This window comes from Stegostoma tigrinum, chromosome 6 (genome assembly GCF_030684315.1).
Source record: "Stegostoma tigrinum isolate sSteTig4 chromosome 6, sSteTig4.hap1, whole genome shotgun sequence".
NCBI classification, from domain to species: Eukaryota; Metazoa; Chordata; class Chondrichthyes; order Orectolobiformes; family Stegostomatidae; genus Stegostoma; species Stegostoma tigrinum.
Genome location: NC_081359.1, coordinates 85,302,103 through 85,320,506, shown reverse-complemented (window position 1 = coordinate 85,320,506; position 18,404 = coordinate 85,302,103). Strand labels below are relative to the sequence as shown.

Below are 18,404 nucleotides of genomic sequence, written 5' to 3'. Positions count from 1 at the left end.
AGTGGGAAATTAATATTCTAAGAAGTTGTCAGGAATTGTGCTGTATTTTTGACTGAGTAACACCATGGCTTTATGATGCAAAAGGTAATGTGGAAATTAATTCTGGTCTTAAGTTTCAAAAGTTTACTTGTGAGCTGATTTTGAATCAGTTTGGTAACTTAAGTAGGAGGCAGTGTGATGTGGGAAGATTAGTTTAAATTACTTTTTTTAAAATGGCATTGTGTGTCACGGAGAACCAGACTAACCTTTCACCTCTGCATTTGTCTTAAGTCTCAGTGTAGTTTGACAAGAGGGAAGTGACATTTGAAGATTGTAGGGTTCTTTTGTGAAATAGTTTTGCTATGCCTTAACTCAGTTCCAAGTGCATATGTATTTGATGCAGAAAATTGTTAAAAATTGAAACCAAAGAACTAGTCCTACCTTAGAGTATAGGAAGACTTGTACTGATATTTTACTGGTTTAAATCTAAGGCGTAAAATTACGTTCACAATGACAAGTTTGATCCTATGTGTAAAGTTGTGATATCTGATTATGTTTAATGCTGGCTATGTGTTTAAAGCGAATTTATGATTCCATTTCCCACCCAGCTTTCCTTTATGTTCATGTGTCAAAAGCAATACTCATTTTTAATCACCAAATATTCATGCTGCTTTACTCTGTAAAACCCAATATGAGAAGCTATCCCTCTACCACAGCTCTCAATTCCCCCCATTGCTTCTTTATTGTCAGTGCTATGTCGCTGCAAAGTGCTCCAGCTGCAGTTTATCTGGTGAAACATTAGTAACAATAGTTTCTTGACCTTCAGCCCTCTACACACACTGCAGCCTCTATATCAAAAAGAGCTAAGACAGTCTACTTTGATTTCTTACTGTTCCCATTCTGTCATCGCATTCACTTGTTCCAATGGTTTCCAACATACATCCACCCTCTACCTGCAAAAAATTTCAGACCATCTGAAACTTTTCTTTAGGACCAAGTCTCTTTGACCCAACCTTTTGTCATCTTTAGCAATTTCGCCTTTAGCTTGTCTCTTTTTATGGCTGGTAGTCAGATGATACGCTTGATAATCCATTAATCTGTTGTGCATCTCTGCGATGATGTGTTCACTTTCTTTGACACAATGTTATTTCTACATCAGGCTTTAAATTGTGTTTTGATGAAGACAACTTGGGTTTGCAAACCTATGATTCAGTAATATTTTACTGTGAACTTCATTCTTATGATTTAGGAACTAAATTTTCGCTCTGTGACCTTACTCTGATTTAGAATAGAAAATTAGTACAATTTAATATTAAAACTGTTCCAAATAATTTATTTCTACTTGCTAAAAGGGATTATTTTAATTGAACACTCTTACACTTGTGTTTTTACAATTACTTGTCTATATGAATGTTTTCAATGTATTAGAATCTGAAATATTATTGAAAAATACAGTAGTATTTTAAGTTATGCACTGTTCCTGGTGAAACTTGGACCAACTGTGGTCTTTTTAATATACTGTTTACATTCATGCAAGTATAATCTTATAATTGAGTTGAAGCAATTATTTCCTTCACCACTGGTAAAGTTGGTGCTTCCTGCATAAGTGAGAAGCATTTTTGAGAGGACTGGGGGAGGAAAGCTGGAAAGTAGTGGATTTCAGCTTCCTGTTTTATATATATTTAGGCAAACAGCTTAAATAACCTGTTCTTTGGATCGTTTGTTTTGAGATGACCAAAATACAACCATTAGGATCCCAAACATTTGTCACAGTATGCATTTGCTTAAATGGGGGATGTTGTAAAAACAAATCCTAAAACTGGATTTCAATTTGCTTAGTATCTCTAGAATTCATTAGTAAAATTGTTTATTTATCTGCAGTATCACGCTTTGGAGTATGCATTGGACCGTGCAGAGGTGAGTTATCTGTGGCAATTCATCTATCTTGCTGTGTAGCGTTGCGCTGCCACTCTTATTACACCTGTTGCCCAGTTATTCAGTGTGTATCTGTAATATACATATTTATTTTATTTTGTAGTACATTATTGGGTGTGCCAGACAACGACCGCCAAAAAGAAGGCATTCATCTAGTGGAAGGTGATGTTCCGTAATTAAAATATCTTTAAGTTAAATGTGTATTGTTGACGAACAAAAGTAATTAAACATTCAATTTTAAAACTTCTTGGCTTAGGAAATCAGTACATCAGAAATTGTATGACCTGTATATGGAAGAATGTGAAAAAGAACCAGAGTTGAAGGTATGCACATTTAATTCTCTTTTCCATTGTTTCTCAATAAGCCTGTTGTAGTTTGCCGAAGGTTTTTAGGAAAACATTTTTAAAACCGTTGAGAATTCAAATTCATATCTTAGTGGTCAATTAGACGTAAAAATAAAAATTGTATATATAAAAGTAGAAGAAAGAATGATTAAATCTGCTGCCTGTTTTGCTTGAGATTCAACCTTAATGGTTTCAATGGCCTAGCTTTCCAAACGTAAAATCCTAGATGCAGCTCTGTTTTGGAGATGGTTAAACCCATACTGGAACCTTTTTAAAAAGTTTGAATTTGAAAATAGTGCTTCTGTTTTCGGTGATTGGTAGTGTGATAGGCATTGTCTTAAGTAGCCTTATGAGCAAATTAGGTAGTTTCATGAATGGATGCACTCACTAAATGAAGCCATACCAGTTTAAACTATTCCAGGCTCAGCTTTTTTTGTTCTGAGTTGGTTGACTTCAACGGTTTGGATTCTACAGTTATCAAAATGCCTCGGCGTAAGAAAAGTTAAAACCAACAGGATTCGCACTTCTGATTCTTATCAGCGGACCTCTGCAGGGAGCACTTGCAGAGATTTTGAAACAAGGATTGTTTTCTGCTGTGATTATACGGGTTAATGTTCGAGTGCAGGTTGAATAAACCAATTTTGTAATCCCTTGAGTATAAAAGATTAAGAGTTGATTAAATTCACGTGTTTCAGATGATTGGGGGACTTGTTAGAAAGGATAGAGAAGCAATTTCTTTTGGTGGAGGAGTCCAGAATAAAGGAGCATAACATTGGAGCTAGGCTTTTCAGGGGTGATGTCTAGAATGGTTTCAAAAAGAACAAAGAAATGCAGAATTCTCTTCCCAAAATGTTTTCAAAGCTAGGGAACAGTAATTGTCAAAACTGAAGTTAAGACAATACAGTGTGGAGCTGGAGGAACACAGCAGGCCAGGCAGCATCAGAGGAGCAGGAAAGTTGATATTTTAGGTGAGGGTTATTCTTCTGAAGAAGAGTCCTGACCTGAAACATTACTTTCCTGTTCATCCGATGCTGCCTGGCCTGCTGTGTTCCTCCATACCTACACTGTGTTGTCTCTGACTCCAGCATCTGCAGTTGTTGCTATCTTAAAACTGAAGTTGATATGTTTTGTTGCGCAGGGGTGTTAAAAGATAGGAAATCAAGGAGGAGCTATTTTAATCAATCTGTTCAGAGATGTGGTTACACACCTCTGAAACAGGTTGGACTTGAATCCAGGAATTGGAATCAGAGAGGATAGATGAAATTAACATGCACATCAGTTGTGAATTAATTGAATAGGATTGAGGCGTTAAAGACTGTTACCATGCTGACGTTTTAAAAAATAGCCAAATGTCAGTTATTGTTGAAACAAGTCTTTGCAAGGAATCAACAGGAATGAATTCATAGAGAGAAGGGGAAAAATAGTTGAGTCACATGACAGCTGTAAGCATTTTTCTATCAGTGTTTGTTATCTTTATTTAGATTAGATTAGATTAGATTCCCTACAGTGTGGGAACAGGCCCTTCAACCCAACAAGTCCACACCGCCCCTTGAAGCATCCCACCCAGACCCATCCCCCTATAACCCACACACCCCTGAACACTGCGGGCAATTTAGCCTGGCCGATCCACCAAGCCTGCACATCTTTGGACTGCAGGAGGAAACCAGACCACCCAGAGGAAATCCACGCAGACACGGAGAGAATGTGCAAACTCCACACAGACAGTCGCCCGAGGTTGGAATCGAACCCGGGTCCCTGGTACTGTGAGCCTGCAGTGCTAACCACTGAGCCACGGTGCCGCCGTATTTTAATGCCACTATAGAATGGAATGTTAAGTTCAATATTTATAAGTAGCTGCACCACTTTTGTGGAGAGTGTGTTAATTCCATTATGTATGTGATGATTTTCAAATAATTGCCATTGAACTGAATTTGATATATTTATTCAAAATATATATTTCTGATTAATTCTCAGAAATTAAGACGAAATGTTAACCTGTTGGAAAAACTTGTAATGCAAGAAAGGGTGTCATGCCTAGTAATAAATCTGTATCCGGGAAATGAAGGCTACTCCCTAATGCTCAGGGGGAAAAATGGATCAGGTACGATTGTTTGATTCTTGCAGACTGTTAATTCTGTCAGTTTTATAAATATCCTTGGAGTTTTTTTGTGCCTTTACTATTACAGACGCTGCCTTTCATCGATTTTATTGCAGATATAGAAAAATATCTAGATGCAGTTGTTGAAGAATATTCTGTTGCCAGTTGTGTAAAGAAAGATGTTCTGAGTTGTTTATTTTTATATTGAAATTTAGTTTTAAATCTTTGCTAACTTCAGATTCGGAAACAATCCGATTGCCTTATGAGGAGGGAGAGTTACTCGAATACTTGGATGCAGAGGAACTACCACCAATTCTTGTAGACCTTTTGGAAAAATCTCAGGTGAGATAAAACAAATACCAAAGAAACAGTGTAATCAAATTAATCCAAACAATTCCAGTGCAGTGCTTTGGGGAGGGTTATTAGACAGTTTGCTGTTATGTGGTGAAAGTGTGTTTTGTGAATTAGGTCTTCTGAAAGGATTTCTTAGATCTTTGGTGACACTTTTGAACAAAGCTTTCTTGACAATCCAACCAGTTTGATATCTGATTTGCCCACATAGATTCCATTCTAAAGCTGTAATAACCCCAAACCTAAAACTGTAGTCAGTCCCAAAATAGTTCCTTTCAGTGGCAAAGAAAGCCTGACAGTGAAGGGATATTAGGAGGTTAGAATTTTGAGCTCTGCTCCTTTGAGATAAACTCAGTCCATGTGGGCGAGAGAATCTGCTCCTTTTCCCTACCCTGGACTTAGGTTCTCCCATCCCAGGTGTTTAACCAAGTCTAAGACTGGCAGCTGTCCAGTAGCCAGCTGTGGGCACTGCCAGTACTGAACTTCAGTAATGAGAAGGTATACAGGGCTGAATGTTGAATTTGAGATGTGTGTTGATCTCTCGCCAAAGCCAAATTGGCAGATAGCCTGTGGGCATGGATAGTCAGGTTGGGGGGTGGAGGCTTTAGCATTGAGGGTAGTGGTGAGCTATTGATACCAGTTTCCATACACCCCCTACACCAGTCACCAGCCTGCACAAAAAAAAACTTATGGGGAATTAATTGCTCACTTAACAACCCCTCAACTGTGACCCATTGATGGACAGGTTGGCAGACTGGCCACTGGCACCTGTAGGTTCATTGTAATAGGACAAGAGAGAATGTGTATGTGGTGGTTAAGCACAAAGAGAACACCATGTAATGAGCAGCTGATTAGAGCCTAAACTGGAGTGGGTATAGAAGCAGTCTGACAGTTGATGATGGTTGCTAGGTTACGCAAAAAAGGTTAAAGGCCAAGTTGGTTGAGCAAGAAGAATGACAGGGTCAAAGTAGGAACAGGCACAGACCGGGTTTCAGATCATGAAGTTATTGTTGTAGTCCTTTCAGAAGTTACAGTCTGATAATCTGGCAAATTCTACACCAATATATATAAGCATTTAATTTTAATATTTAATCTCTAAAACCTCAATTGCACCTTGAATGCAAAGACAATTTCTGAGTTAGGAGAATCAATGCCTAACAAATAATTCCTGGTTGTTTTATCTGCCCTTTAATGGCATAACTTTGAATGACAAAGGACCTTCCTTCGACTAAGTGCATTATTGATTCCAGTGCCAGCTAAGGATTTGGAACGCCTTGAAGATGTGGACCCAAATGTCATGGTCCTTGATTGGCAAATGGTTCCAGACACTCATTGTCCTTATAGATCCCCACAGACTTTTTATGGACTTTTATGTTGGAACAGCTCATAATTGGAAATCCAAAACAGCATGCTGCTTTTACTTGATAATCTGTGTTCTTTTTGAACAAAGTTGACATAGTTATAATTGTTGATGCAGTGTTGATGTCAACCTAAAGGGAATTTTTTAAAAATGGAATTGAAGGAGAGATGGGACAAAGAAAATAATTGCATGGTGGTTTTCAAATCTTTGTTGTAAGAAAATGTTCATTTCTGAAAAGGTTGCTTGGCAATTATTAAGACTAAGTACATCATTTAAAAATTCTGTTTCTGGACGATTCCTAACTTCTGGCTTATTTAGTGGATATTGATAATATCAATACTTTACATCATTTCATGTTTTTGAACATTGTATCTCTTGGCATGATGATATCAAAGTGAAGCTTCAGAGTGAGCTGGTCAACACGGTGAGCAACTTCCTGCTTTCAATGTTTGTGTATACATAGTTGTTGGAAAATGTTGTCTGATTTAATGTTTGAACATGATTAGTTCTAATAACCTTCCCATTATTTCTAAAACAAAACTCCTGCATTGATTTCTTCAAGTCATTTGATCAGACTCCCTTGAAAGCTGTTTTCGACATAAAACTCCCACCAATTTGCTTAATGAATGTTGACCATTTTTATTCAGTTAAAATTTTATTTTCCTGTTAGGTGAACATTTTCCACTGTGGATGTGTCGTAGCTGAAGTACGAGATTATCGGCAGTCTGGTCACACGAAAGCACCTACATACCAAAGCCGACATATATTACTTCGGCCCACAATGCAGGTAATTGATTATGTTACAGTAAGTGCAATGTCCCCTGCACCTCACAATGATATCTCACACCCCGCTTTTCATGAAGTTAGTATTATGGCATGCCAAAATAGTTCTTGAAATCCACCCTTTATTTGTCTGTCTTTGCAGTAGACATTTTTTTGTGCTGGAATATTCTGAAACACTGTGAGTATACAGGAGCTATTTCAGGGGGTAGAACTGAAGCTGATGTTTTGTGTACACACTTTGCTAGATAGGTTAATCGAAAACTATGACCAGTTATTGAACCTCACTACTACTTAATCATGATAAGATAAGCTGTGGTAGTTCGTGTTCTGCCCTGTGATTTTTCAAAGTCCTTTAAATATTATTAGTTGAAGATTACAGCAAAATCTGCAGTGTGGATTTACTCTGTATTTCCGCTGTGTTATAGATTTATAGAGTCACATAGAAGTGAAACAGACACTTCAGCCCAACTTATCCACGATGAACAAGTTTCTTAAACTGAACTAGTCCCATTCGCTGTGTTTGGCCAATATCCCTCTATCCATGTACCTGTCCAAGTGTGTTTTACTGTTATGTTTGTACCCACCTCTATCACTTCCTCTGGCAGTTTGTTCCATATACACACCACCCTCTGTATGAAAATTTTGTCCCTCACTTCCCTTTCAAATCTATCCCCTCTCACTTTAAACCTACACCTTTTAGCTTTGGACTCCACTCGCAAGGGGAAAAACTTCAGTTATCCACCTTATCTATGCCCCGCGTGATTTTATAAACCTCTATAACATCACCCCTCCGCCTTCTATGCCCCAGGGAAAAAATCTCAGCCTATCCAGTCTCTGCTTATAACTCAAAACTTGCAATCTCGGATGTTGCTGAAGGATCCTTAGACAGTACAATCCAAACATTCAACCACCATCATCTAGAAGAATGACAACAAATGCGTGGGAATACTAACGCCTAGACCTTTCTCTCCCTGCCACTCCTTCATCCTGATTTGGAAATATGCCAATGTAGCTTCAGTATCGCTGGTCCAAAAGTCCTGGATCTCCCTCGCTAAGAGCAAAGGGGATATAATTGCACCAAATTGACTGCAGCAATTGAAAGAGCAGCTCAATGCCTTTTCCTCAAAGACAACTATAGGTAGGCAATAGGACAATATCCCAAGAATGAATTTCTAAAAGTACCCCATCCAGTTGTTACGCTTATGTTGTGCCAGCATGCCAGTGCTTGTAATATTGTTATTGGTTCATTGCAGTCAGATGAAATTGTATGGATGTGAGGTCACTGCACAAATGTAATCAGTTCTCAAATAGAAGCAAGATAATGACAATTGTAATTCAAGGTGAACAAAAGCTTAAAATGCTTAATTCGGTTTGGTATTATTGTATCTTAATTTGCACAAGGTTATTGTCAGTTAGTTTTTATCATGCTTTTATATTAGTTTTAATGTTATGTTCAGCTTGCCTGCCTAATGCCTATCTTGAACTTGTATAATTTTCCAACCTGTGAAATATGAGTGTTTTCAAACTATATTTTTTTTTAACAGACATTGATTTGTGATGTACATGCCATAACAAGTGACAACCACAAATGGACACAGGTATATTGTGCAGAATCTAACTCAAAGTTTTTCTATCATAGAAGTGATTTAATAGAAGTATTAATTTTATAACCTTTTGTATATAGTTATTATTCTTGAATGCTGTGAAACAAAATCTGAGTGCAGTTTCTGGACTACCCTCAGGTAGTTCGGTGGAGCCACTTTACTAAAAAATTAATTAGTCAGCTTAATGCGATGTTTAAGCTAAAATCAATACAGGTACAGCTATGTTATGTGAAATTGATCTTTTTCATGATACAGGATGATAAACTTGTCCTTGAAAGCCAATTGGTGCTCCATACATCAGAGCCTCTTTGCCTAGACCCTTCCTTCACTGTAACATGTGCAACCAACAGACTTCTGTACAATAAACAAAAGATGAATACGAGGCCAATGAAAAGGTGGGTGTTACATGTCTCTCATGTAGTAAAGTTTTATTTTGATGTGCTGCAGCCTTCAAAACCTCTCTTTTACTCCAATTTAAAGCTGTCTGACTATGAAAATATATTTTTTTCTAAACTCAGCATTATTTGAAATTCTGCTTGGACTAGAGATTTATACGTTTTATATAAAGACAAACTTATGCTTTAATTTTTTGATTATCGACAGCCAATTGCTGCAACAGTTGCCCAGTAACGCTAACTGATTGTATCAAGACAACAAGACTTACTGTCATTGATAATTCACACAAATTTGCAACAAGTTTCTGTTGCAATAATCTGTAATTCTGCTTGCATATGTGGCATAGTACAGTACAATATGTTTTTAAACTCTTCACTGGTTGTTAATTTGGATCATCATACGTGTCGATTGTGGCTACTTTCACTAGGTGTATGAAGCGGTATTCTCGGCCAGCACTCAACAGACAGCAGGAGATAGCCCAATTCACACCACCACCTCATCTTAAACTGTTTGATTATCTACAAAGAAGAAAGGAAAGAAAGCCAGCACCACACATTGACCTTAAAATTTCAAAAGCTGGAAGTGTATGTTGCTTTTTTATTTTCAATAATAAATGTTTGTGTTCATTTGTTGTTTTTTGTTACACAAATTTCTAATAAGAAATATTTTCCCTTTTTTTAAAAGTGTGTTGATATGTGGAAGCAAAATCCATGCCAGCTCACAGTGCCATCTGAAATTGATGTAAGTGTGCTTCCTTTGGAATTGAAACTATTGTGCAGTAATTACCCAAAAATCATCAGGAAACAGTTCACTACACATGCTATTAATAGTGTGGAAACAAAATCAAACAAAACAGCATCTTGTGGTAAAGAGCTACTTCACCACAGATTGCCAGAGAACTTGCCATTAGCTTTGACAAAACAGAAAAAAATATAGCATTGTGTACCATTTACATTGTTGCGGTTGCATTTGTCTACAGCCATTTTAAGATTGGAAATACATGCCGTAAAGACCCCTGTAATGGGTCCTGACGCATTAACCAACATTGAAGTTCTATAAAGAAAACAAAGAAACTACAATATCCATCTCTCAGGTAGCAAACTGTTTCCAGAGGTTTTCTAAATATGCATATATAGATATTTTTGTGTCCTTTCTCTTTTTTGATGTATTCTTTACTCCAGCTCTAATCCACCTGCTGCCTTCATCACTGCTGGATTTGTTCCTGTCTCTACTTTTAATTTCTTTAGTTAAAGATATACACTCTTCTACCTGAGATTCATAAGGTTTGAGATGCCTTATTGATGGCACTATACAATTATAAATTTTCATGGCTGGTAATTTGTGGTTCAAACATAATCTGGTGTGATGCGCAAGACAAAAAGATGTAATTTATTGTCCTTGACATGAGGTCACAGCATAGTAGTCATCATTGGGTAGACTGTGTTATTTTTACACCCAAAAACACGATGTGGGCTTTTTCAAGAGTTGGTAGCACTCCTCCACTAGAAAGTGTTTTTTTTATTTACTTATTCATGGGATGTGGGCATCAGTAGCTGGGCCAGCATTTATTGCCCATCCCTAATTATCCAGAGGTCAGTTAAGAGTCAGCCACATTGTTGTGAATCTGGAGTCACGTGTCAGCCAGACCAAGGTAAGAGTGGCAGATTTCCTTCCCCAAAGGACGTTAGTGAAACAGATGGGATTTTCCTGACAATTGCCAGTAATTTCATGGTCATCATTAGACTCTTAATTCCAGATTATTACTGAATTCAAATTCCACCATCTGCCAAGGCGGCATTCAAATCCAGGCCCCCAGAACATTTCCTGGGTCTCTGGATTAATAGTCTAGTCATAATACCACCAGGCCGTTGCCTGTCCCATTACATAGATAACTAAAGTTGTGGGAAGATGTTACTGATCAAGCTTTATATTATTAATATTGATCAAACATTTATATCTCTGTAATGTTACAGTAGAAATACAAATAAAGATAAGTTTAGTATACCAGTTCTAGCACTATCAATTTAACGGTCAGATGACACTAACTCATTTCCTACACCAAAAATGTACACCTATACTAGTTGTGGAATTCTGTAACACCATCTAAGAACAAACCAGCACTTAGTTGTTCGAGATGTTGAAACTATCATTCAAAACAAAGAAGAGCCATTTTGAGAAGCTGTTACCCATTATTAGCAATAATTGATTTGAAAGACATTTAAGATTTCTGTTAGTCATTATCCCCCATTCCAAAAAGTTCAGCTACAAACAAGAAAGTCTATGTATTCAGTACCGTCTGATACCTAACAAGTAGTTCTCATGGGTTTTATGGCTCACCCCTAATTTGTCAGAGGGCAGCTAAGAGCCAACATTATTGCTGTAAGATGAGTTTATAACAGTTGACAGTGGCTACATGGTTGCTGTTAGGCTAGCTCTTCATTCCGGATATTATTGAATTCAAATTTCACCATCTGCCGTAGTGGAATTTGAACTTGTTCCTGAAACATTAAACTGTGGTTCTGCATGACTAGTTTGGTCATGTTACCACTACACAACTTCCTCTCTATTTTATGTTGACTGCTTCAGAGTCAACTTTCTCCCCAACTTGGCTGTTGTTGAATATTAAAATTTAAACTCTGCGGAAGTCAGATAGCTGAATGCTATAAAATTGAGTTTTCATAATCTAATCCATGCAACAAATTACCCGAGTCTGACAACAGAATCTTTGAGTCCCTTATTGATGTACAATGTACTATTGATATACAATAGTCCTTTGTTCAGTTTTGCAGTTTTCATAGGATTTCAGCCTTTTTGTGTGTTTGCAGCCCACAAAACCAGCCTTTAAGTAGACATCTGGGAAATTGAGCCTGTGTCATTAACTTGCATACAGTTTGATGGCCCTCTTTGTGTAAATACAGCTTTTGAATGAATTTTAACATTTTCAAATTTTGTGGTATCAAAAAGTAATTCATGCACTGGTTTCTTACAGCTCTTCCGTTTTCTTTCCACTAATTTTGGTACAAATTTTGCTCTTGCTTTAGGTGGAAAAGTATGCAAAAGTGGAAAAAGCTAGCAAATCTGATGACTTGCAAACAGCTGTCTGGCCAATTCATGTATGTACCTCGATTCTTTGGTTTTGTGGAACTTGTTCTGACACCAACAGAACTTCCAATTACAGTTCTTCTCATTGCAATGATTTATACATTGGGAATGTGGGACAAAATGAAAGTGCCTTCTTCTAATTCAGTTTAAGGATGTTTTGGAAGTGAAAATATTTGGAATTATTTTATGCATGATTTTTTAAATTATGAAAATGAAATTTCAATTTGAAGTAAATACACACATTATAAAAAATGAGGGCTGATTACAAACATCTTTATAGTTGAGGTTCAAGGCATTTTATTTGGTAATAGTCTTGGTTACTTATGAAAATAATTTGACCATCTTACAGAAGCTAATGATTTCAATTGTAATATTGTTGAAACTATTCTGTTGGTCAACTGGTTTAAGTTTATTGATTGTTTAAATGGAAGAATGAGCTCAAGAGAAGTATATATGGTAAGGCATATTGTGGTGAGGAGATGTGATGGGCAGCAGTGTTTAAATATTCTTATTCAGTACAAGTCTCTGTTTCAAATGCTGATAGCTATATTTATGAATTAATTCTGTCCCTAAAAAGTTGTGATGTACCATTCTTGTAGAGGATATGCAAAAATGAACACCATGCTTATTCCTACATGGAGAAGCAGCACAATTTGGTGGAGTTTGAAAGGCCGAGACAATGTGGCACTTAAGTCTCAGTACTAGAATAAATATTCTGAAAACAATTATTTGTTATGTTCGAGATTTAATTTGACAGTGTTCAGTTCCAGAAGGTGACACAATTGTTTAAGCTTGATTATTTTTTGACTGACTTATGAGTTGGTTTGATCTGTTAATAGATTTATTAATTGATTACATTAGTTTACATTGATTGCATGGGTTGACTTCTTTTTTTCCTCTTTAGTTATTGAGTTATGTAACTTTACTTAGTTGCACAACGACAGCTGAGAATTCAGTCTTGGAGTACCAAGTACAGGGGTCTGGCAGCATCTGTGAAGAGAAATCAAAGTTAACATTTTGGGTCCACTAGACCCAAAGTGTTAACTAAGAGTCAACATTATTGCTGTAAGATGAATTTATATAGCAGTTGACAGTGGTTACACAGTTGCTGTTCTCTTTGCAGATGCTGCCAGACATGCTGAGCTTTTCCTTTGATATACAACATTCACAGTTATTTCAGTTTTTAACCAAGTACAGACTTTCAGACTTTTTTTGACTTGGATGTAAGGACAGAATGTACTATTACCAAATTTGCAGATGATGCTAAAATACGCAAAAAAAGTAAGTTGCACTGAAAAGGTAGGAAATTCACAAATGAATAAGTTAGATGAATAGGTCAAAATTTGCCAAGTGGAATTTAACTTGGAAAACGTGAGGTTATCCATTTTGGTTGGAAGAATAAAAATGCCATTATCTGAATGGAAAAAAACTGCAAAATGCTTTTGTATAGAGTCTGGGTGTCCTCGTGCATGAATGACAGAAAGCTAGTATGCAGGCACAGCAGGAAATATGGAGGGCAAATAGACATTTGGTATTTGCTAAAGGAATGGTGTATAAATGTAGGGAGGTTTTGTTGCAACTGTACAAGCTGTGAGATGGCATCTGAAGTACTGGGTACAGTTTTGATTGCCTTACTTGAGGAGGAATGTAATTGCTGTTCAGTGAGCATCCACTAGATTGATTCCAGAGAGACATGTTTTGTGAAGAGAGTAGCGGTTTAGGCCTATACTAGCTTGAGTTTTGAAGGATAAGTTAACTAAGATGCTAAAGAGGATTGACAAAGTAGACAGAGTGGATATTGCCTTGTGAGGCAATCTAAAATGAGTAGTCATAGTTTTACGCTAAGGAATGGCAGTTTTAAAACTGAGATGAGGAGGAATTACTACTGTCTGGGCAACTGTCTGTGTGAAGTTTGCACATTCTCCCCATGTCTGCGTGAGGTTCCTCCGGGTGCTCTGGTTTCCTCCCACAGTCCGAAGTTGTGCAGGTTAGGTGGATTGGCCATGCTAAATTGCCCGTAGTGTTCAGGGGTGTGTGGGTTATGTGGGATGGGTCTGGGTGGGATGCTTCAAGGGGTGGCGTGGACTTATTGGGCTGGAGGGCCTGTTTCCACACTGTAGGTAATCTAATCTAAACTAATCTAATCTTGGACCCAGATCTTCTACAGGTGTTGCCTCCCACGGTGCCACAGAACCTTTAGTGAAAGATTTGATCGACAGTAAAACTTACCTTCTCATCTGTTCTTGTGCTCTCTAATGTTACATTTTATTTAGTCATTAAAAATAATTAATTGTTGAATCCTTTCAGGAAGCAAAGGATGAATATATTTTTGAGTGGGAAGGAACAGAACAAATTCATGCCTCCAAGTTAATAATTTACCAGTCATCAGATGATCCTCTGTTTTATGGTAAGATTCAAATGACGAAGGACCCCAAACCAGAGGAAGAAAACGAACACCTGGTTACTCATATCCCGTAAGTATGAGTTTGCTGCACCATAGGATAGAGAATAGATAGGACTGGGACTGAACTGTAAGCTGTATGAATACAAAATAATTGTTTTGGAGTAAATATTTTTTGTGCTTCTTAAAAGGCACGACCAAAAGCCTAATTTCACCAATGAACGGTGTTGAAAGAAATTTCAGGGAGTAGTTTTTAATGTATTTCCTATCAATCAAATGATGAAATTACAGTCTGAACATCTTTTGTGGAGTGATCTGCTGTTGATAATTACAATATTAGGTTTGGTGAAAGGATTAATTTAATGCACATGAGCTGTAATAGGATACTGAAGCAACACTTACTCGCAAACAAAAATAAAAAATCAAATGTCCAGATATACTTAGTAAATCAGGCAGCATCTGTGAAGAGAGACATCATTAATATTTCAGGCCTGTTACTTTTCATCAGTTCTGATTAATGTTCCTATATATTTCTTTATTATAATTTAAAACAGAATATACTGACTTGTCATAAGCAATACTTACTAGTAGTAAATATAAAATATTGTGTGCAGCATTTCTTGTATGTCTGTATGTCATATTATTTCTGGCAGGCTCGATTGTAATGTTTAAAGTCTCACTATCTATACTTACCTCGAAGATCTCTCACCTTCAAGGTTTAGCCTGTGGTTGCCTTCAAACTTAAGGACCAACAAACAATGTGCTGTTCATGGTACCACCACCTTGGGTTCATTTGAGTTTGGTCTTCAGGGGTCCCAGTATCAGTAGTGGGAGCCAGTTTTATATTTTGAATATTTCTAAAAGTATTGCAACAGGAACTGCTTTTGGTGGCAATGATTATTGTTTCAAAAAAAATGCAGTTATTATGAATGGGAAAGCCTTACAGTATTAAAAAGAAATCCAAGGGGGAAGAGAGGGGCAGGTTTTAATTTCCCTACCTGCTTTTCTCCATTATTGGTACTGCTCATTGCTGACTAAATCTTCCCCCTGAGAATCTTTTGTTTGTTTCTCCTATCTGAGTGACCCTGACTTAACCCCCGCCGGTCATTCCTTCTTTAACAGGTACTCCAGTCCCCCACCATCGCAAACAACCATTGCCTTCTTATCCTGTTCTGTCACCTCTCCTTTCCCATCCTTAACTGTTGTCTACATTGCCACCTGAGAAAGCTATAAGCTGAATGCTGTCCACTGCCTCTAAGCAATAGTTTAAAATGTTAGCAGGGAGGCTTGATATTTACTTTAATGATTCCTCTTAAACTGTTTCAGGTTAGAAAATTATTCAGCCAGAAAATGCAATTTATCATTTTGTTCTGAAACTGTTGCGCTTTATGATGTCACAAAGAGTTGCCAGATGTATGAGATTAAAAATGATCAAGGCATCTTTCTGGTTATATGACACAGCAAAATTTCAGAAAAGTCCAAAATGTATTTGAGTTAATCAACTGTATTTTTGAAATTCCACCACTTCTGTCCTAGACTGAGTCAGCAGTCAATTTGTCTCACATGCACAAAATGAATGACTCTCTCTTTTTAGTATTTGAGGGAAAAATGTTTACCAGTAACTGACTTTAATATTCCTCAAATATCCATCGGTTCTTTTAAATCTGCCTGATTCCCATATGAATTTTCAGCTTCGCATTGTATTAAAAGATGGCAGCTGACTACTTCTCAGCTAATGACTATGAACACATCTAAACTAGGGCTTGAACCCATATCATTCTAAGTCAGAGGTGATCATATCAAACTTACAGAAGTGTGTTTGCATTTGAATCATGGTTCCACTAATCCAAACTGAAAAACATTGTTTTGTACAACAGGTTCCCTATAGGTACAAAAGCAGAAGCTGACAGGTGAGTGCCCTGAATTTTACAGTCCTTCTCTACATATTGTATGTTGTAGTTTTCATTATAAGAGTATGGTGATTAAAACCCATCTTGTTAATCTGCAGGTTTGTAAGGCAGTATTTTGAGGTTTTGCAACAGGATACCAAGTGCCCAGTGAAGATTTCTCACAATTCAGCTGGCTCAGTGAGCCAAAGTCACTTGTCTCCTGGGAAAGAAATTGAGGTGAGTTTACATTTTATGTTTTTCAGTTTTTATGTTTGAATTTATATTTGGTTCAAATTCAGTATTATTACTTCCTTGAAGAATTCTGTCCATTTATATCCATATTTTGGATGGTTCATCTTAGTGAAATTCTAATTAAAATTAGTTTTTCTGTGTATTATTTCATGTAACAGAACCTCACCTTCAAAAATCTTTGTAGTTTCTAAGCAAAGTTGAATTTGAGCATAAAACAATTAAGTCTGTCTCTAGTATAAGTCTCTGTGAAACTACGCAACCTTTACTGCACCTAAATTCAACCCTAAAATAGTACCTTTCCCCTTTAAAACAAAGTAATATTTTATTTACAGCTACTGATTTGATCTTGAAAAGACGGCTGTTTTTAATGTTCATTAATATACCAAAGTAATTGTGTTACTGTCAGTCAGTAATTTTATAGAAACATGGAAGGTAGGAGCATGAGGAGGCCACTTGAGCCTGCTGTGCCATTCATCACTATCATGGCTGATTGTCCAGCTCATTAACCTTATCCTGCTTTCTCCCCGTAACCTTCCATTCCATTCACCCTATGTGCTATATCTAGCCGCCTCTTGAGTACATGCATTGCTTTGGCATCAATTATTACCTGTGGTAATGAATTGAACAGATTCACCACTCTTTGGGTGAAGAAATGTCTCCTTGTCTCCGTCCTAAATGATCTACCCCGAATCCTCAGACTGTGACCCCTGGTTCTAGACGCACCCAGCATCGGGAGCATCATCCCTGCAACTACCCTGTCTACTCCTGTTGGAACTTTATAAGTCTCTGTGAGATCTCCCTTCATTCGTCTGAACTCCAGTGAAAACAATTCTCACCTAGTCAATCTCTCCTTATATAGCAGCCCCCTGTCTTCCCCAGAATCAGCCTGGTAAACCTTCACTGCACTCCCTCAAGAGCAAGAGCATCCTTCCTCAGAAAAGGAGACCAAAACGGCACATAATATTCCAGGTGTGACCTAAGACCTTGTACACCTGCAGCAATACATCCCTGCTCCTGTACTCAAAACCTCTCAAAATGAAGGCCAACATATCATTTGCCTTCTTTACCACTTGCTACACCTGCATGCTTACCTTCAGCAACTGGTGCACAAGGAAAGCCAGGTCCTTCTGCACACTCTCCTCTCCCAATTTACAGCCATTTAGGTAGTAATCTGCCTTCTTGTTGTTGCTTCCAAAGTTATTAGTCACGTTATTTTTTTTTGCAGCAATCTGAAGAAATTTCTGGATCTGTCCAGTCTTCTATACTGGGGAAGGGTGTGAAGCACCGACCGCCACCCATAAAACTCCCTAGTGGAGCCAGTAACAGCTCTTCAGGTAAACGTTTTTATGATTGTTTGTTTCGCAACTTCAGTCATCTCTGATTATGCCTATGTTGATTCACAAGTGAAGATGATTACTCTTCAGAAGAATGGACCTGAAACATCTAGCAAAGATTTATTATCAAAATATAACATTGTTGTGGCTTCTTGGAATTAAGGTACTATTCTATATTGGCCTTATTATTTCATCATGGCATTTCTGCTTTCTTGTGCCAATGTCCCTGCTGTTTCTCATGCCAATCCTTTCTGTTTTGATTGCATTTTAATTAAGGCATTCTCAAATCCAAATGATAATAGCTCCTAGATAAAATAAATATATTGGCTTTATAAATCAAATAAAAATGTTGAACGTTCTCAGCAATAAAATGAATTAAAAGATATTCTTGAAAGGCCTACAAATAATTTTCTTACATCGCCAAACGCTTTTTGGCTAGTCTGTTTTTCTAGTAAAGCAAGAAGCCTATAAATGTGATTTTTTTGTAAATGGTAATGTGATTGATTTAAAACAAGTAATTAGTGCAAATAAAATTTGAGCTTTTATCCGGTTGTAACATTGCATTTGTCTGGAGAA

General features: G+C 37.2%; 1 protein-coding gene across 12 annotated transcripts in view; it reads left to right on the top strand.

Moving 5' to 3' along the window:
• supt20 (SPT20 homolog, SAGA complex component) overlaps positions 1–18,404 on the top strand; it is a 60,577-nt gene that overhangs the window by 6,820 nt on the left and 35,353 nt on the right. For all 12 annotated transcript variants that reach the window (XR_007247714.1, XM_048532395.2, XM_048532405.2 and 9 more), the window contains 15 exons: positions 1,861–1,896; positions 2,018–2,076; positions 2,171–2,237; positions 4,233–4,359; positions 4,595–4,698; positions 6,738–6,854; positions 8,395–8,448; positions 8,710–8,849; positions 9,278–9,434; positions 9,535–9,591; positions 11,892–11,963; positions 14,260–14,426; positions 16,231–16,263; positions 16,362–16,479; positions 17,720–17,828. Coding sequence is in view for 11 of the 12 variants with exons in the window: in XM_048532395.2 (XP_048388352.1) it covers positions 1,861–1,896; positions 2,018–2,076; positions 2,171–2,237; positions 4,233–4,359; positions 4,595–4,698; positions 6,738–6,854; positions 8,395–8,448; positions 8,710–8,849; positions 9,278–9,434; positions 9,535–9,591; positions 11,892–11,963; positions 14,260–14,426; positions 16,231–16,263; positions 16,362–16,479; positions 17,720–17,828 (1,417 nt within the window). In the remaining variant the exon portion in view is untranslated. The remainder of the gene's footprint in view (positions 1–1,860; positions 1,897–2,017; positions 2,077–2,170; positions 2,238–4,232; positions 4,360–4,594; positions 4,699–6,737; positions 6,855–8,394; positions 8,449–8,709; positions 8,850–9,277; positions 9,435–9,534; positions 9,592–11,891; positions 11,964–14,259; positions 14,427–16,230; positions 16,264–16,361; positions 16,480–17,719; positions 17,829–18,404) is intronic.